This window comes from Callionymus lyra, chromosome 8 (genome assembly GCF_982586985.1).
Source record: "Callionymus lyra chromosome 8, fCalLyr1.hap1.1, whole genome shotgun sequence".
Taxonomy (NCBI): domain Eukaryota; kingdom Metazoa; phylum Chordata; class Actinopteri; order Syngnathiformes; family Callionymidae; genus Callionymus; species Callionymus lyra.
The window spans coordinates 2,390,689-2,408,619 of NC_141825.1; the positions used below are offsets into that span (position 1 = coordinate 2,390,689).

A 17,931-nucleotide genomic window follows, 5' to 3' on the forward strand; every position below is an offset into this window, starting at 1 on the left:
TTTTTGTTGCAGCTTGTATCTCTGTCACAAGACCTGTTGACAGCACTAATTTCAGCTACTCTGCTTCTGAATTTGAATTGATTATAATTATTTATTATATATTAGTTTAGGTGTTGTTAGAAAAGCCTGGTGTTGAACACTTCTTGGTTTGATAAATGTTTTTTAAGTTCCATCTTCAATAATCCTCTATTGTTGTAGCCTAGGGGACGCAGATACAGAGTTGGCTGTTGCGGACGACGACGTGGATGCCACTACGACAGAGACCTATTGGGGGGAGTGGAAGAACGACAAGCGGATGGGCTTTGGCATTAGCAGACGGTCGGATGGGCTGCAGTATGAGGGCGAATGGCTCAGCAACAAGCGCCATGGCTACGGTTGCACCACTTTCCCCGATGGTACCAAAGAGGAAGGGAAGTACAAGCAGAACATCCTGGTGAGTGGCAAGAGGAAGAACCTGATCCCTCTCCGAGCCAGCAAGATCAGAGAGAAGGTGGACCGAGCTGTGGAGGGAGCTGAGAAGGCAGCAGAGATCGCGAAGCAGAAATCAGAGATCGCCTTGTCAAGGTAGGATTGTTAAACATTCCTTGTGCTAGTCTAAAAACCTCAGAACTGCTGGTTTGAAAAACAAGGCCATCATCTTTCCCCTGTAAGCACTTAGCTGTACTCTAGTAGTAACAAAAAACATGTACGGATCTCTTGCTTATAAGGACTAAAGATAACCCTGATAGTGACATGTGAAAAGTTAAAATAGTGTTAGATTATCATGGAATGACCAGTGCTCTGGTGATAATGATAATTACAATGCATTATTAAAGAGCAACTAATGTCAAAACCCAACTCTCCTGACTTACTCACAAGTCTTCCTCTCCAACATGCAGCAAGTCACTTATCATGATGATGCTCCATTTTGAACTTTATAAATGCATTTAATTTCTAAAGTCTTGCAGTACGAGAGGTTACGGTCCTGCAGCAGCAAAGAACGTCCTACTTCTTTCTGTAAACACGACTCTCGAAGGCAGAGACTTCCTGGATTGATTACAAACCTCGATGTTTGACCCATCACAACAGGACAGAAACATAAACATACTGATGATCACAGTATATATCTATTTAACAGACACTTAAATCAAGGCATGAGTTGCCATTTAAGTATTTAAGTTGGCTAATGGAGAGCAACCTCCGATTAAGAAAAGGATGAGATGTTTATTTCCTTGTGTGAGCGCATGCAAAAAACTGTCCAGCTGCAGATTTATCAAACCTGCGCCCGTGTCCAATGCCCAATAGGTAAGTTTCCCTGATGTTAAGAGACAACTTAAGGGAATAACTAACAGGGTGTCTAGGTCCCTGATTCTGGTCTAAGAATCGGCCTAGCTTGTTAGTTTGGTGCCCAGGGCAGCTTCGTTTTCAGCTAAACCCACCAGCTGCTCCTCTCTGCTTCAAAGTATCAAAGTAAAGAAACAACAGAAAGGGGTAAAACAAAGGGGGCTCTGTGGATCGGTGGTCCATCTGTAAGGTTGCGGACGACCCTCCAAACTTTCTAAAGGAGCTATTACATACACTCACTTACCATTTACAAACTCACTAATAGATGTATATGGGATGTCTAGACCAGGGGTCGGCAACCCGGTCGGCTCTTTCAACCCACTGATGTGGCTCGCTGAGTTTTTTGAAAAACTCTATACCTTTTATTTGACAACAAAACTTTTATGGTAAAAGACGTTACTTCACACAGAACTGTCGCTGAGGCTCGTGCTCACATGCGCTCCCCCTCCCTCACCTGTCTCAGTCTTAAAGGAACAGTAACAAGCACATATTACATCTTACAGTATTTTACTTTAAGTTTGTTCAATTTTAATTTTATCAGAAATGTAAAAAAAATGATTATGATAACTAGTCTGTCTTAGATCAGGGAAAACATGAAACTGTATTAAATTAAATGTGTAAAAATCACAGCAATGCATGTTGCAGTCTAATTGAAGTTATACTGAATTAAAGCGCTGCGTTCTTTTTAGCAGGAAAATCCACCTTGCCCCCACTTTTGGGTCACTATTTTCATCATCTTATTAAAGTGATCCGCTCTCTCTAAAGATGGATTGATTTTCCGCCATCCATTGACTAGTAAAAGAGTCAAACACGACGTCTGCTCCCAGACACCGGTCACTTCCGTCATCACTGTCACCAATACTGTCCACTGTTCATTCAATGCAATGCCCTGCAAAGGGGGACTACACATATGTGTTAAATAAAAGCAAAACATACAACTTTTATTTCAGCAAAATAAAAACTGGGGTGCCATACTGTCTGACCTCACCTGTCTGGGTATGCCGAACCTTGGAAATCATTCCTTTACCATTTAATTAAAAACTACAAAATTTTATATTAAATCTTTTTAGGTTTCTTTCCAAATCAATGTCACCACTATTTATTTATGTTGCTATAAACTCCTCTGTCGGAACCATGCCTTCTAAATGAGATTGTTCAATCATTGGACAATAAGGATGCAAGAGTAACCATTCTCACACTCAGTAATAAATTAAAGTTCTGTTATAACAGTTTTTCTCAGTTGCTTTCGTGTTTTTTCAGATCAGAATGAAAATTCTCATAACTATTAGTTCAACCTCTGCAACATTTAGTCATTTGAGCACATCATAGTAGCAATTTCTCCTTCCTCTGAACAAATTGCATATATATAACATGAAATTTGCTTATGTCATGTAATTCAAAATTAACTATACTTATGGATGCTGAATAGTCGTTCCCAATAAAACCAATAGTCTTCATTACATACAATATTGTTGAACTAGTAATTAAATTCTGTTTTTTATACCTTTCTTAATGCTTAGAATGATATTCAAAATTCAAACTTCACTCATTTTCTACTTACCCTCATGTCAACTCAGGGTTGGGATTATAAGGGAGTAGTTGACATGAGGATGAGTAGAAAAACCTTTGTTTATAGTGTATATAGTAATAGCATAAAGCTGAACAAACTAAGTAATCCTTATATGGCATCATATTTACCTTTTGAAGTCAAAACTGTTTTGCGGCTCCCAGTGTTTCCTTAACTGTATGTAACGAGTCCAAACGGCTCTTTAGGTGCAAAAGGTTGCCGACCCCTGGGCTAGACGATCGCAGAAGATGGGAAAGAGTGGGGAATTGTCACATGGTGTTGGAGTTAGTCCTCAGTGGACCAGACCAGCAACTACATACATGTTCTTTAATAGGATTTCTCCTTTAATGATTCATACCACATACAAGCGCTACCACATACAAGATACATGTCTCCCTGCTTTTTCTTACCTTTATTGCCTTGTGTAAGCTTTTGTGTTCAGATTTCTGTGTTTATCAGCCACAAATTTGCCTTCTGCTCTTTTACTCTGGCTGCCTGCCAACCATGTTGGCATAATGCAGTAATCTCCTGCTCCTTCATCTCCTTCTATACTCATCCTGTACTTATACTATACAAATATTACTCAAACTGAACAAAATTTTTGTCCAAACTGTATTGACACGCTTTTCAGTCATCAGTGTTAAATCGACCAGTATTGACTGGCCTAAACGGCGCATCAGTTAGCTGACAGCGGCTGGTTCACAGCGATATTTCTTTTAGATTTCTACTACTTTGAATTCTCATTTCATGTTGTGTAACTTATGAACTCTTGTTTGCTGCTGTGGTCAATTTTGTTTGGTGGGTGTACCAATAACTGGTGCTTAAGGTTGAGCTTGAATCCTTAATTGTAACCTATTTTTTATACTTTAATTGATTAATTAATTCAACTTAATCCAACAACTACATTACATCTATTTTTAACAAATATATGTTTCATTTTAACCAAAAATGTCTTTTTCCAATTAGTTATTTTATTAAAGGTTAGTATAAGCTGTAGTTAAATGTTAACTTTAATTCTCTAACAGACAAGTTTGTCCTGTGACTTAAGATTTTTTTGTCAATATCTAAAAAAATGTTTTTTAATGAAGACCTATTTGTAGAAGACATGTTTTTATATGATTGAATCCTTTAATCTGACAATAATTATTACTTTGCTCTAGGTATCCATTTAACTTTTTTTTAAATACGTTTTTCTTATTTGAGTGTTTCTTTCTACCAGTAGTTTCTGGCTTTCATTGATTTAAGAATGAGATATTTATAGCAATACATATTAAGTTTTTCTATTTTACAAACTCTTTATTTCCATGACAAATGTTTTCACTTTAAACATTTTTTCTTTTCTTACAATTTTTTGCTGCAGGTTTGAAAATGAACATCTGAATTAAATAAATTGTAAGCAGTTGCGTCGTGAACCTCATCCTGAAACAACCGTTGCGGTTTCAATATAGAGTCATGTTTGTGAAAGAGGATCATAAGGAATGATGCAATGCTCTGAATTTTTTTTTTTCGGCTGGAAGAAGAATTAAGTTTAGAGCTGCAGAAGTAATATAAATATTACACAATTGTGAATCCAGCTGTAACATCCTCAGCACACTTATACATTCACACAATATAATAAAATATGCACACACTTGTTTCTTCAGTCAAGTTAAGTAGGTCAAAAATAACCATTATAAAAACATATTTATTAATGTGTTCAATCGATGAACTTCTCAATTAAAGGACTATTACAAATTAAGGTCTTATGGTGATTAAGTATCTCTTAAATAACATATTAATAGATGGAGTTAATTAAAATGTGATAGGGGGTTATTTTAGACCATACTTCATCTTGCATCATAAGTAGAATTATCAGTTAAGACAGATAGAATAGACAGTGACTGGCACAACTTCATCTACAACAGTGTGATGTTAGGTGGGAGGTTTTTTGTTTCCTGGGAATGGAGTGAAGATCTCTCTCCCAGCTAGGAGTTCACTTTTTCCCTAAGGCCTTGGCCTAGGTTATAAACCAATAGCAAAGCCTGTTAGAGTGGGGAGCATGTATGTAATAGATATATAAGTTACCTTGATGTAAATCCAGTACTAATATTACATTCAAAGCCTTCTAATAGGGTTCTCTATTGGTTAATTGTTTTGTTTTGTTTTATTGTTAAGCACAAGTTGAATGAAACAAAACTGTGCAAGGTGGGATCGAAGCCCTTACAGGCTTGTAGTTCCTTACCTGTCCAAATCCGACTCATGACATGGAGGCTAATCATTCAGCAAAAAACGAACAAGAAAAGCCAGGACTTTTGTGGGGTTTCACAACATTAACCAAAATAGACTAGTGAAGTCAAGAAGATTGTAATGTTTCCTTCAGATGCTTTCAAAATGCAGTTTGGGTAGACAGTGATCGCAGTGGTAAGCTTTGGTCATTCCAAAGTTTAGGACCTCTAAAGGCAATATTACTTTGATGTCTTGCAGTGCGGTAAGAGTAAAGTATTATTTCTGTGTCTAGTTTGATATGTGTGAATATCAGTGGTGGGAATAAACAAATTCTGTAAGGTTTCTGTTCTTGTTTCTTATAAATAAACTTTGCATAAATAAACATGTTTGGTGAACATTTAACTTGTCGATGATGAGTAATTTAAATTTACGTAAGACAGGTGTTGAGGGTTTAATCCAGTAGAGTTGGATTTAAAGCTGAGATAGTTTTCTGTATAACTCTTAATTTATTCAGGTATGAAGGATATGTTGAAGCCCAGACAATGTTGCAATAACAAATAAATGGAAACAAAAAAACTATAATATAATGTTAAATAGGCTGAAGAATGAATTACGGGACACAACAGACCAGATCAATATGATCAGACCATCTGAGACCACTATCTATAATAACTCATATTAAGTGTGTTGAACCAATTCAATTTGGGTATGATCAAGTTCACCAGTCTCTTGGGCAGACAATGGTCTGGCATACTGACTATGTCTTGACCATTAAAGCTGGGACTGCATTAGGATGGTGTGGATACTTGACATACTTGCGTGGGTCAGAACCTCTGTCTCTGGTATTTTGCCCTGCCTTTCGATGTTGAGGAGCTTTCTAAGACGAGTTGTGTGGAAGTGGTGTCGGTAGACAGTCCTTGTTTCACATGAGTACAGGACCGTCAGAAGTACAACAGCTTTCAACATCCATTTGAGAACTTGTCTGTATTGCATTGCATGTTTGGTTCTGAGCTGGCATTTAAAGCGCAGTCATCGGCGAACAACAAGTCTCTAACGGTATTTGTCTGTACTTTGGTTTTGGCTTGTAGCCTTGTTAAGTTGAACACTTTCCCTTCCATTGCGTATCTGATGCCAATTTCCACGTCTTCCTTCCTGAAGGCATCTGTTAATTCACAAAAATTCACAAAATCTCTCCCCCTTTGTTTGTAACCCCTGCTGTCTCTGAGCCCCTCTCCTCCTCTTCACTGATGTATCTTCTGGTGATATTTCAGCACTAGTGAACAAGATGAAATCCTCCTCTTGCTCAGTTGACGTCCTTCTTTGTAGGCTTTTTATCAAAGTATTTGATGTAATTGGCCCCTGGGTTACCAATATGGTGAACCTCTCCCATTCCACAGGGGTTTTTCCTAATGCATTTAAACATGCCATTGTGGAGCCTCTGCTCAAAAAGCCAGGCTTAGACCCGACTGACCTCAGTAATTTCAGGCCTATTTCTAAGCTCCCTTTCTTGTCAAAGATCTTGGAGAAGGTGGTGTCTGAGCAGCTGTCTTTGTTCCTGGATCAGATCGACATCCATGAGAAGTTTCAGTCTGGCTTCCGTAAACATCACTCTACGGAGACAGCTTTACTGAAAGTATCCAGTGACATCATGATGTGGGCTGACTCGGGTAAATTCACTGTTCTGGTTCTCTTGGATCTGTCCTAAGCCTTTGACACAGTTGATCACCAGATCCTGTTGAGAAGACTGAGGGATGAAGTGGGACTGTCTGGGTCTGTGTTAGAATGGTTCTCATCATACCTTTCTGGGCGCAGTTTTAGTATATCTGCCAATCAAATGAGGTCTGAATCGGCAGATCTGTTGTGTGGAGTCCCTCAAGGTTCTCTTCTGGGTCCTTTATTGTTTTTGCTGTACTTGATTCCCCTCGGTAAAATCATTCAGAGATTTCCTGATGTTTCTTATCACATTTTTGCTGATGACATCCAGCTCTATTGCTCTTTTGATCCAACTGAGCCGCAGAGGCTGAACAGCTTAGTCAATTGTTTGCTAGAAATCAAACTGAGCCTGAGAAACCTGGGTGTTGTGTCTTCTCGCCTGGACTATTGCAACAGTTTGTTTTCATGTCTTAACAAGAAGGAGCTGTCTCGCCTGCAGTTGATTCAGAGAATTCTGACCCGCTCTAGTAGAAGAACGCACATTTCTCCGATCCTGTAAACTCTTCACTGGCTTCCAGTTTCTTTCAGGATCAACTTTAAAATTCTGGTTCTTACTTTCAGAGCTATTCATGGTCAGGCTCCTCCTTACATCACTGATCTGATCCAGCCTTACACCCCAGCTCAGGCTCTGAGGTCTGTGGATCAGAATCTACTGATGGTTCTATGCACACGGTTCAGGACCAGAGGAGAGAAATCTTTCCAGGCTGTTGCTCCTAAGCTTTGGAACGATCTTCCTCTCTCTTTGCGCTTGATGGAGTCTACTGACTCTTTCAAGAAACATCTTAAGACGTTTTTATTTGTTCAGGCTTTTCCTTGATTTTCTGGAACTCCTGTTGTGTTATCAGTTTTATCTTGCCCTTTAAGTATATACTTTATTGAATATTGTTTTGATTGTTTAAGCGCTTTGTGACCCTGGTCTGGAAAAGCGCTATATAAATAAAAATTACTTACTTACTTACTTACTTAATGTTGCAGTGAACATGATGCTAAACAGCGTGGGGGCTAGCAGACAGCCCTGCTTCATTCCATTTGTGACAGGAAATAAATCTGATATAGCGTCATTTTTCCATACATGGGTCTGCATACCATCATGGAATTGTTAAACTAGGGTAGTGAATTTGGGGGGTATCCCTTCTTTGCCATTATCTTCCAAAGACCTTCCTTGCAGACAGAATGAAATGCCTTTGTCAGGTCAACATATGTGGAGTACAGGTCAGAGTTCTGCTCCTGGCATTTTTTTTGTAATTGCCTTGCCGTAAAAATCATGTCTGTAGTTCAGGCTCACGCTTGTCCTACTGGCTGTGGTTGGTGGCAGCTTACTTCAAGCTTAGGTTCTAGTGGGACATGGTGATCTGGAGTTCTGGACATGTGTGTCTGCTGCTTAACACCTGATTTAGAAACACATTTCACCACCCTGTGAAAATGTATGCTGAACTGTTTTTGTTACACCCAATGAAAACACCTTTTCACACCTTGGATGTAGCTTTCTTTTGTCATTTATATAAACAAAACACCCTGATCCAAACTGTATTCTAGATAAATTATGCCATTTTGCCTGTAAATGCCTGTATAGGTGTCTGCTTTGTGTGGTTGTTGAAGCATCTGTTCCTCACTACAGTGGAAGTCTAGACTGCATAAGTCCAGAGTTCTGGTCAGGAGAGTAAGGTGCTGATGTTTTATGTCCAATTCCCTTTTTAACGACTAGAGCATGGTAACCCCTTTCCTTTGAATTCAGTACCATTGTACTCAAAACACTTGACTTTTCCATATGGGGCTACTTACTCACTTAATCCTCTTCGCTCCTGCTGGAGCATAAGGCACAGACAAACTCCCTCCCGCCCTACCTGTCTTGGGTCATCCATTTGACTTCGTGCCATGTCTTCCTTGGAGGTTTTATCTCTCCTTCTATAGTTCTTCTCCAAGTCCCTAGAGGCCTGCCTCTCTTTCGTTTCCCTTGAGGATTCCATTTGAGGGCGACATGTGGGTGTCTGGTTTTGTTCATGCAGAGGGTGTGTCCTAGCCACTTCCAGCATCTGTGTTTTATTTAATCTACGATGTTACATGTACTTGTATGCTCGCTTACTCATTTGTTTGAGATTCTTTGCTCCAACGTATTTTCAGAATTATCCTGAAGCATCTACCTTCGAAACCTCTGAAACGACATTCTATTCTCTTGTTGGTTATCCATGTTTCTGACGCATTCAGAAGGACAGAACGCACATTTGATATGGGTCTATGTCAGCTTAAAACTTAAAGTACATAGATACTGTACTGGAAAAATCATCAGTAAAAAGTTCATATTTCCATCTCTGGACTCTTGGTAGATTGGTCCTGCCAAATCTGTGTGTACTAGCTCTAGAGGCATTTTCACTCTGGCATCAGGGTCTCTGTTTCTTGTCCTCAGGGTGCATACTTCACAATGTGTAGGTCTGTTTGTTGGACCTTTAAATTTCTTCTTAATATCAAGTTGCAATGCCCAAGAATATTGTGCCATGTTTGCATATAAATACATCCCATGCACTGGTCATTACATTCATAATTCTTTACTGTGTGCAAAGTATATAATCTATCATGTACATGAATGCCGAATTTCGTACCGTCTTTGTGAATTAGATTTACAGCTGAAGATCAGAGTAACTCCAAAGGCAGTGGCTGCTTTCACCAAAAAAAAAAAGCTTTTGCCTGATCATCTGGTTGTACGCTGGCATTCTAGCCAGCTTGCAATCATAACGCAGACAAATGTGAACATTAAGTAGATCTTTACATCAAGGGGATGTTGCACAGACGAACATTGTAGCCATCTTGTTAGCTCATAGTGTTAAATCTCCTAGTGATATGTAGATTTATGCAAGTGAACTTGTCTGTTAACATTACTGCCAATAGCTGCAGCATTACCAAGTCTTGATAAAGTGATTAATCTTCTGGTATCAAAACATAGCACTAAAAGAAGAAGCTTTTTTTGATACTCAATACTACCAAAGGAGCCATGTTCAATACCCAGCCCTAGTGATGGTAGCGCTTGGCCGTGTAGGCTTCTTTGTCTGAAGCCCACTGGGAAGTCAAGGACAAGTGGTTTTACATGGTCAACATCTACATGGTGGTCCAATGGCCACTCATTTCACAGTTGAGCAGGTGGTGAAGAAAGCAAGAAATGTGTTTATTGGCCATTTATTTGAGGGATACTAGGCGGTAATTTCTAGCGAATGTGATTTTATATATTTTTGTGAAAATCTGACTCCATAACTTTAATTTCTATCTGTCTAGTGTTTCATTACAATAGCTGGATGTTCATTTTGGACCAACTGTCTCTTCCTCTCTGTGGTAGAACGGCTCACTCGCAGGGGAAAGCAGAGGCAGCAATGGCAGCAGTTCAGAAAGCTCAGGAAGAAAGTCGCTTGGCCCGAGTCACCGCCAAACAGTTCTCGCCGTCCTTCCAGCAACCAGCTGACGGTGGGTGGACTCACACACTTTCTTCATATTTACATTTGAAATAGTTACATGTTTAGTGGTAGTAGCCTATACTCTTTTGTTGATAACTTGAGTATCTGTAACATGTAAGTAACATGTATCTGAAACAAGACACCAACTTTGGAGTTCTAGACTAAAGGAAACTATTAAATCTCTATTAATAATATTTAAGTATTGGCTTAAATAATGAATTATAAAACAATATTTTGTTAAATTTAAATTAAATTTCCTTAATGGATAAGAGGCTCTTTAACTGATTATTGACACTACAGAATTGATACATATACAACGATGTAAAGTTCCATACATTGAGTTGAGAGTGTAAGACAAATGCAGGGATAGCATTACTGAAAAGACAAAAACTCAAGGCATGATTGGTAGCTGATGGATTAGTAAAACAATAATTTAAGTAAGGAAGATCAATATCAAGATGGCATCAATCTGTGTAATGAATTAAGTGTTCAGCGTCTTACTTATTAGAAGATGGATGGATGATGGAGTAGGATGATGAGTGCAGGAAGATGATAATTATTATATGGTTTATTAAGATGGTGATAAGGATAGAAAATAAAATATGCTCTATTAATGAGGAGATGTCCTGCAGCTACCAGGTCGGAGGAACAGAGGTAGATGCTTTTGTCTTTGTCTTGGATTTTCATTGGATATGTGGAGCACAGGTGGTTGCATGAATCACCAAGAAAGTCCGTTTGGTGGTAACCTGATGCGAATTCTTCACAAAGTCAGTACATTTGGGCGAAAGAGGGCTGTGATTTGACAGAACAGCAGTACTCAATAAGGCTACTCCACAGCTTTAGACAGAGTTGCTGCTGGATGATTAAAACACAACAAAAATAATTGCTCTTAGACCTCTATTGCAATCCTCTGCATTTGTTTCTTTGTACAATAGTGTTTTTTTTTCCATAAAGATATTTACATTAGAAAATGTGCTTGTTTTTTCTCAAGCTAAAATCTTGTTTACCATAACCATGCCAACTCTTCTGTGATTGGTGAAACATCAAGGCTTTTCATGCAACGTCATCAATCCCAGCATTCTACACCTCCAAGGGGAAAGTATACAGAAAGAAGCAGTGCGTTCTTAGCTGCTGCAGGAGGAGGGAAGCCCATCATTACGACATGAGCTCCGTTCTTGTAAAATTGTTCTGTGACACCTCAGACGGAGGAGAACTTTATTAGGTATTAACTTCAAAACAGAACACTGCCTGATTTTGTTTTCAATTGACCAGGTTACAGCACAGATTGGTGGCAGAATGTAGGTGGGAAAGTTTTCTACAGGAACAGGTTCAGGCAGGCGGGACAAAGCATCTGATTTTACATTTTCTGAGCCAGGCCAAAAGGACAGATAATAGTTTAATCAATTAATGAACACTACTAACCCACACTTGAGGAGGATTAAGTCTCTTGGCCGATTAGATATACTCAAGGTTCTCCTGGTCTCTCCAAACCAGAAATGGAAGCATCAGGGAATTTTTCCATCGCCACATTGATCTCCAAGAGTTCCATTTCCAACATCGCAATTTCTTTCAGCAGAAGGAAGCTTCTGGGAAAGGAAAGCACATGGGAGAAACCTGTTGTCAAGTGTTGACTGCTGGGAGAGAATGGCCCCAATTCCCACTTCTAAGGCACCCCCTTCATTATCTATCTGTCTTGGTAGAGATTAAAAATGTTTCCACAATATACCTCTTTCTCTTAGTCCTTCACTTTCGTCTACCCCTAAAAAACAAATGTCAATGCTTAGTTGTAGTCCGATGGCCGCTCATTTCACAGTTGAGCAGGTAGGGAAGAAAGCAAGGAATTCCTTCCTTGCGGAAGCGGTCTTGCTACAGTTTATAGAAAGAGTTAGAGTTATTCTTGCAAAGTGATTCAGACACAGGAATTCACTTCTTTTGAGTCTCAGATGATCTTGGTTGGTTCTACAAGTCCTACAAGTTCTATTGTGGCTTCAAAATGTATCACAATTTAAAAAAAGATCAAGATAATGTCATGCATTATGAATAGAAAATACATCCTCTGATCTGTCTGACCCAATGTAGGAATCGCCATATAAAGACACATAAACTGAACATTTATAAAAGTGTATGAGCCTCTCAAGTTTCATGCATATATTATAAGTGTTTTTAAACAATTCATTTAAAAAATCAATTCGAGCGGCAATAGACGTGTCTCACAAACACAATAACGAATGCTAGTAAATAAAAATTGTATTTGTACGAATTTAACCAGACGATTTGACACTAAAAGTAACATCCAGTCAGTAAATGCTGAGGCTAACTAATAGATACAGCGAGATAGCTAATGCATTTCAGAGCATTAACCAATGTTAGCCAAAAGAGCATTTTAACCTAAGCTTCGAGAAGGTTAAAAAAATAACTTATCATCATTATATTTGCTTCTGTTCCTGCTGCTGTTAGTTCTGTTAAAACCAAACGACCACCGATATTTTTCCGACTTGTTGTTGCAAGTTCCTCGATGGATTTATTTGTTTATCCCTGAGCTTGTCAGCAACACATTTGAGTTTTTGTGCTTGTTTGTATGTTCCATCGTCCCGGACTATGTTAGCTCTCAATTCTCCAATCAAAGCTTCCTTTCTAGCAGTGTGATTGACATGTGTCGCTGAAACAGGCTAAGAAATGGGTGGGACTTACACCCGTGGGTTACATTTGATTGGCTGTTAGCATAGACAGTGACAAGTAAACACAGGTACAGGCCATTACAATAATATCCACCAAACCCAGCCCTTTAAGTGGACCATAACGATCTAGACCGTTGCGATAGACTTCTTATCTTAATTTATTTTTCCTTTCTCATGGACCAGCCCAACAGCCCACCTGCCCATTAGGGAAATCCCTGGTATCCCCGTACGTCAGTCCGCCCCCGGTGGGACTACATAAGGGTTTGGCTCTGAGTCTCTTCTTGTTTGCTTGTTTGACAGACTGACAGATGAGGTTGGACAGAAATCTTAATGATAAGGATGTTTGCAGATGACATTGTGATCTGTGGTGAGAGCAAAGACCAGGTGGAGGAAACCTCGAGATGTGGAGATATGCTCTATAAAGGAGAGGAATGAAGGTTAGCCACAGCAAGACAGAAAATATGCGTGTGAATGAGAGGAACCCAAGAGATAAAGAAGGTGGAGGATTTTAAGTATTTAGGGTCAACAGTCCAGCGCAGTGGAGATTGTGGAAAAGATTAAGGAGGTTGATTCGCTTTGGCGAACCCTAAAGGGAGCAGCCGAAAGTAAAAGAAGAGGAAGCATTATACATCGTCCAATCCAACCACATGTTCTATCTACCTGTTCCTGTCTAAATTTTGAAAACACTTTATTAGCACTATTAATGTGTTTTGGTTTTGCTATTATCAGTTTTGGTTGGTGATTGAGTGTTAGGGAGCTGTATGATTTAAGAAGTATTGTGGAAGAGCTAACTTTTTTATTCATACATATATGCCCCAAAACTCACACTTCATATGGACTTTACTATTTGAGTCAACACATATATATAGCAACTTACAACCAGAAAAGAGAACAGATTCTTCATTGCTGCACGATGGAAAAATGATCTTAATCTTCCAGGACCTTCTAAAGGAAACAAGATGCTGTTGGTAGAGTAAAGAAGAGCTGACTTAGCGAGCAAATTGGTCTGTCAGGGTCTGTGTTACAGTGGTTCTCATCATATCCTTCTTGGAGCAGTTTCAATGTCTCAGCCAATAAAATAAGGTCTGCCAAATCTGGGAAGTATAACTGTCCTTTCTTTTTCATGGTACAGATTAGCTCTTCAATCATTGGAGGTGATCTGAAAGTAAAAGTAAAGTTTTACATTATCTTCTTGCAGAAAACTCCCTTAAAAAATAATTAGGTTGCTTCTTTAAAACAAGCGTTGCACAGGCCAAGTGTATATGTCCTCTTTCAATTATCAATGATCAAGTGGGGTCTGCATTTTTTTTTATGAATCTATCCCCGGCCCATTCAAAAACAATTTATGATTCTTCTGCCAAATTCATAATTATTGTGGGGCAGATCTATGAGAAGTGCTAGCAAACATCTATTCACCAAATTGGGCGGCCCATTTATAGTTAAAGTTCACATTTGTTTTCAGGCCTCTGGCCCTTGTCTTAATCGTGTCTCCACCTCCCCTTTCCCACAACCTCTCGTCCCAACTCTACTATGGAAGTATATCAATATAAAAAAAATTGAAGCCTTGCAAATTCAACATAAATGCAGGTCTAACAGTGCCACCACACAAAACCAAACGAGTACCGAACTAATTGATAGTACTTTCAGCCAATTGGCATAAACGTTCAGGCGCAAACATCGAAACACTGCCGCATCAGTTTAGGAATTTTCATGACAACTTTGTTTTAACATCTGGAGTTTAAAAAGCTTACACTACATCTCATGATCAATCAGAGTCTGATCTCAAAAGATTTAAGCAGGAACTATGTTTTAGTCTGACGGTCAGATCCTTCTCTATAACACCGTTTGTTAAATTACCACCTACAACGTATGTTTAGCTCAGTCAGCTAATGTGTTAAAACCTGCTCTCGAACTTTTGTCAAGTGATGTCATGTTTTAGAATAAGTTGGTAAGTAATAGTTATTTGTAAAGCGCCTTTCTAGACCAGGGTCACAAAGCGGTTGAACAAGCTGAGCTTCAATAGAATTTGTGTCTCATCCCTATCTCAAACCTTTTCATTCGAATGGTAACAGAAATCACATCAACAACTAGGATTCCTTGATCAATGAACACTGCTATGATGACGCTACTCTTAAAACCTGATAAAGACTCTTCCAACCCAGCTAACTACCTCCCCCTTTCACTGATCAACGCAGACATCAAGATCTTTAGTAAAGGGTCAACTCTAATACATCCAGATCAAACCGGCTTCATCAAAGGTAGACGACAGTCCTCTCAAAACACAAGAAAACTATTCAATCTACTACAAATCTCAAATCAAAGTAATTCAGATGACTTAGTATTATCGCTATATGCAAAGAAAGGCCTTTGACAAAGTTAATTGGAAATTCTTGTTCTCAACGTTATCAACATCTGGTTTTGGGTAATCATTTATAGGATGGATTAGAGCACTTTACACTTCTCCAATGGCCACAGTCACAACCAATGGGATAATTAAAAAAAACTTTAGATTAAACAATTGCACTAGGCAGGGGTGTCCTCTGTCACCGTCTCTCTTTGCTCTTTTCATTGAACCCCTTGCAGCATCAATCAGGGAAAATAGAAGATTTAAAGGTATCCCAACACCAACTAGGGAACACAAAATAATCCTTTATGCAGATGATGTGCTGATCTTCCTTAGGAAGCCAGAGTCATCTCTTAAAGAATGTTTTAACAACATCCAAACATTTTCTAGTATCTCAGGCTACACTGTCAACTGGTCAAAATCAACTATTTTGCCACCTGTAAAGGCCAAACAATGTCTGTCAACGTTAGTTTCTCCACACCGTATAACAGTAGATATTAAATATTTAGGAATCTACATCTCCCCTAATCTATTAGAATTGTTCTCCTTGAATTTCTCTCCACTACTTCAAAGGATACAGGATGACCTAAATCGCTTGACAAAATTACTTTTATCACTTATAGAAAGAATAGAAACAGTCAAAATGTCAATTCTGCCAAAAATCAATTATCTATTCACAATGATTCCCATCACTCCAAACTGTTCTTGGTTCAAATCTTTAAACTCTGCAGCTAACAAATTCTATTAGAAAAATAAAACTCCAAGAATAAAATCAACTACATTGCAAAAACCAAAGACACAAGGTAGACTTGAAGCTACAAATTCTGAACTTTATAATCTATCCTACCAGCTAAAATATCTGAGCCAGTGGCCAAAGTCTGATTCTTCCTGGCTTGACACAGAACAAGCTCATTGTAACAAACTACTGCTATCAGATCTTCAATTTATCACTCAAACTATTAAAAATCACCAATGTTTTAAAACTCTGACTATAAATACAACCTTAAAGACTTGGTGGAGAACCTTAAAAATCACAAACTCACAAAAAACGCTCACCCATCTGGCTGAACCCAAATCCCACTATATTACAAAAAATGGATTAACTTCAGCAGCTGAAAGGAAAAGGGTGTTACACACCTGCACCATATTGTACAGGAATACTTGCTCATAGTCTTCTCTGACCTTGGAGATACATTTAATATGACAAATTCACACTTTTTAATGCAATTGCATTCTACAGTTTTACCAATAATTAGAAAAAATGTATCGTCAGAAGATTCCATTCCAGTGAAAACAATACTAAACATCCCCAGTACAAACAAGATAATAATCTAAATATATTCGGTACTGAACCAGGCGGACACCTCTATGTGCATTCCAACCTCAAAATGGGATGAAGAAGAACTCTCCATGACCACCAACTCTGACTTTTGGATTTACATATGTTACAATATTTTCATTAAGAATATAAACAAACATTTATGAAGTTATTCATAGAACTCACTATACTGCTTCAAGACTACACCAAATGAGCCTTATTGAATCAGACACATGTACCAGCTGCTCCCTGGACACAAAAGACTCTTACTTCCACTCACTGTGGACATGCACAACAGTCAAGTTATTTTGGCTTAATGTAACAACTAACATATCATTTCTGAACTTCCCGGTTACATGCTGTCCAAAGATTTGTATTTTGGGAGACACTTCTCAGCCCCCACCTACTGAGGAAAACACAAACAATATTGTTAACTTTAGACAGGGGGGCTGGTGGGCTGGCCGGCTGGGGGCAGCACGTGGACTGTTGGGGATGGGGCTTGCTAGTTGTTCTGGATGGCCCTCTGGCCTGGGTGGCCTTCTGCCTTGTCCATGATGGGGGTGGCGTCGGTGGGTCTTGGGATGGATGCCCACTGCAGTTGTGGCTTTGACTCTTCGCGTGTGCCGGGTTGGGGCCGTTTGCCGCCCTGGCTGCGGGGCGGTCCATGGCCGGGGTGGTCGGTCTTTCGGGGGCTACCCGGGTGGTGGGGTTGCAAAATCTCTGCGAGTCTGTTTACCTGTGTATTATATACATTTGTAATCGGCCTGATCAGTTGTGAAGGAGACTGCCGGCCGTTCTCTTCAACTCCTCACTGAGACAAACTGTTGTCCCCACACGCCTCAAAGCCACCACCATCATCCCAGTCCAGAAGAAGTCGTCCCCATCCAGCTGCAATGACTACCGTCCGATCGCACTCACTCTCATCCTCATGAAGTGCTTCGAGCATCACCAGGAAGGCCATCAGGATTACTGGTGACCCCATCCCACAGCCTCTTCAGCCTGCTGAAGTCAGGGAGGAGACTGCGCATTCTTCAGGCCAGAACCAGCAGGTTAAAGGACAGCTTCTTCCACCAGGCTGTCAGGAGACTCAACTCCATCCCTGCTCTACCATCACTCTCACCTCCGCTTGCACTACCTGTGCTTAAACTTTGTTTTTTGTTGATATTCTGTTTATTCGTTAATTATTTAAGTATTATTGATTATTTATTTCATTTTGTTGATTATGTATTTGTATTTGTATTTTTTTTTAAATGTCTTTTTGAATGTTCTTTCAACTGTCTACTTCATGTTTTGCATCGTGGGTCTGAGAGGACCACAATTTCATCTATGCTGTAAGTCTTGAA

The 17,931-nt window shown here is 39.3% G+C and overlaps 2 protein-coding genes across 2 annotated transcripts in view; one reads left to right on the plus strand and one right to left on the minus strand.

The window, feature by feature from the left end:
• jph3b (junctophilin 3b) overlaps window positions 1-17,931 on the plus strand; it is a 49,304-nt gene that overhangs the window by 19,582 nt on the left and 11,791 nt on the right. Inside the window, exons 3-4 of the mRNA XM_087796713.1 lie at window positions 199-564; window positions 10,134-10,258. Of these exons, the coding sequence (XP_087652839.1) occupies window positions 199-564; window positions 10,134-10,258 (491 nt within the window). The remainder of the gene's footprint in view (window positions 1-198; window positions 565-10,133; window positions 10,259-17,931) is intronic.
• The window catches only part of LOC148072689 (microtubule-associated protein 1 light chain 3 beta), a 58,561-nt gene continuing 45,016 nt past the window's right edge, over window positions 4,387-17,931 (minus strand). Inside the window, exon 5 of the transcript XR_015712078.1 lies at window positions 4,387-4,400. The gene's annotated coding sequence lies outside the window, so the exon portion shown is untranslated. The remainder of the gene's footprint in view (window positions 4,401-17,931) is intronic.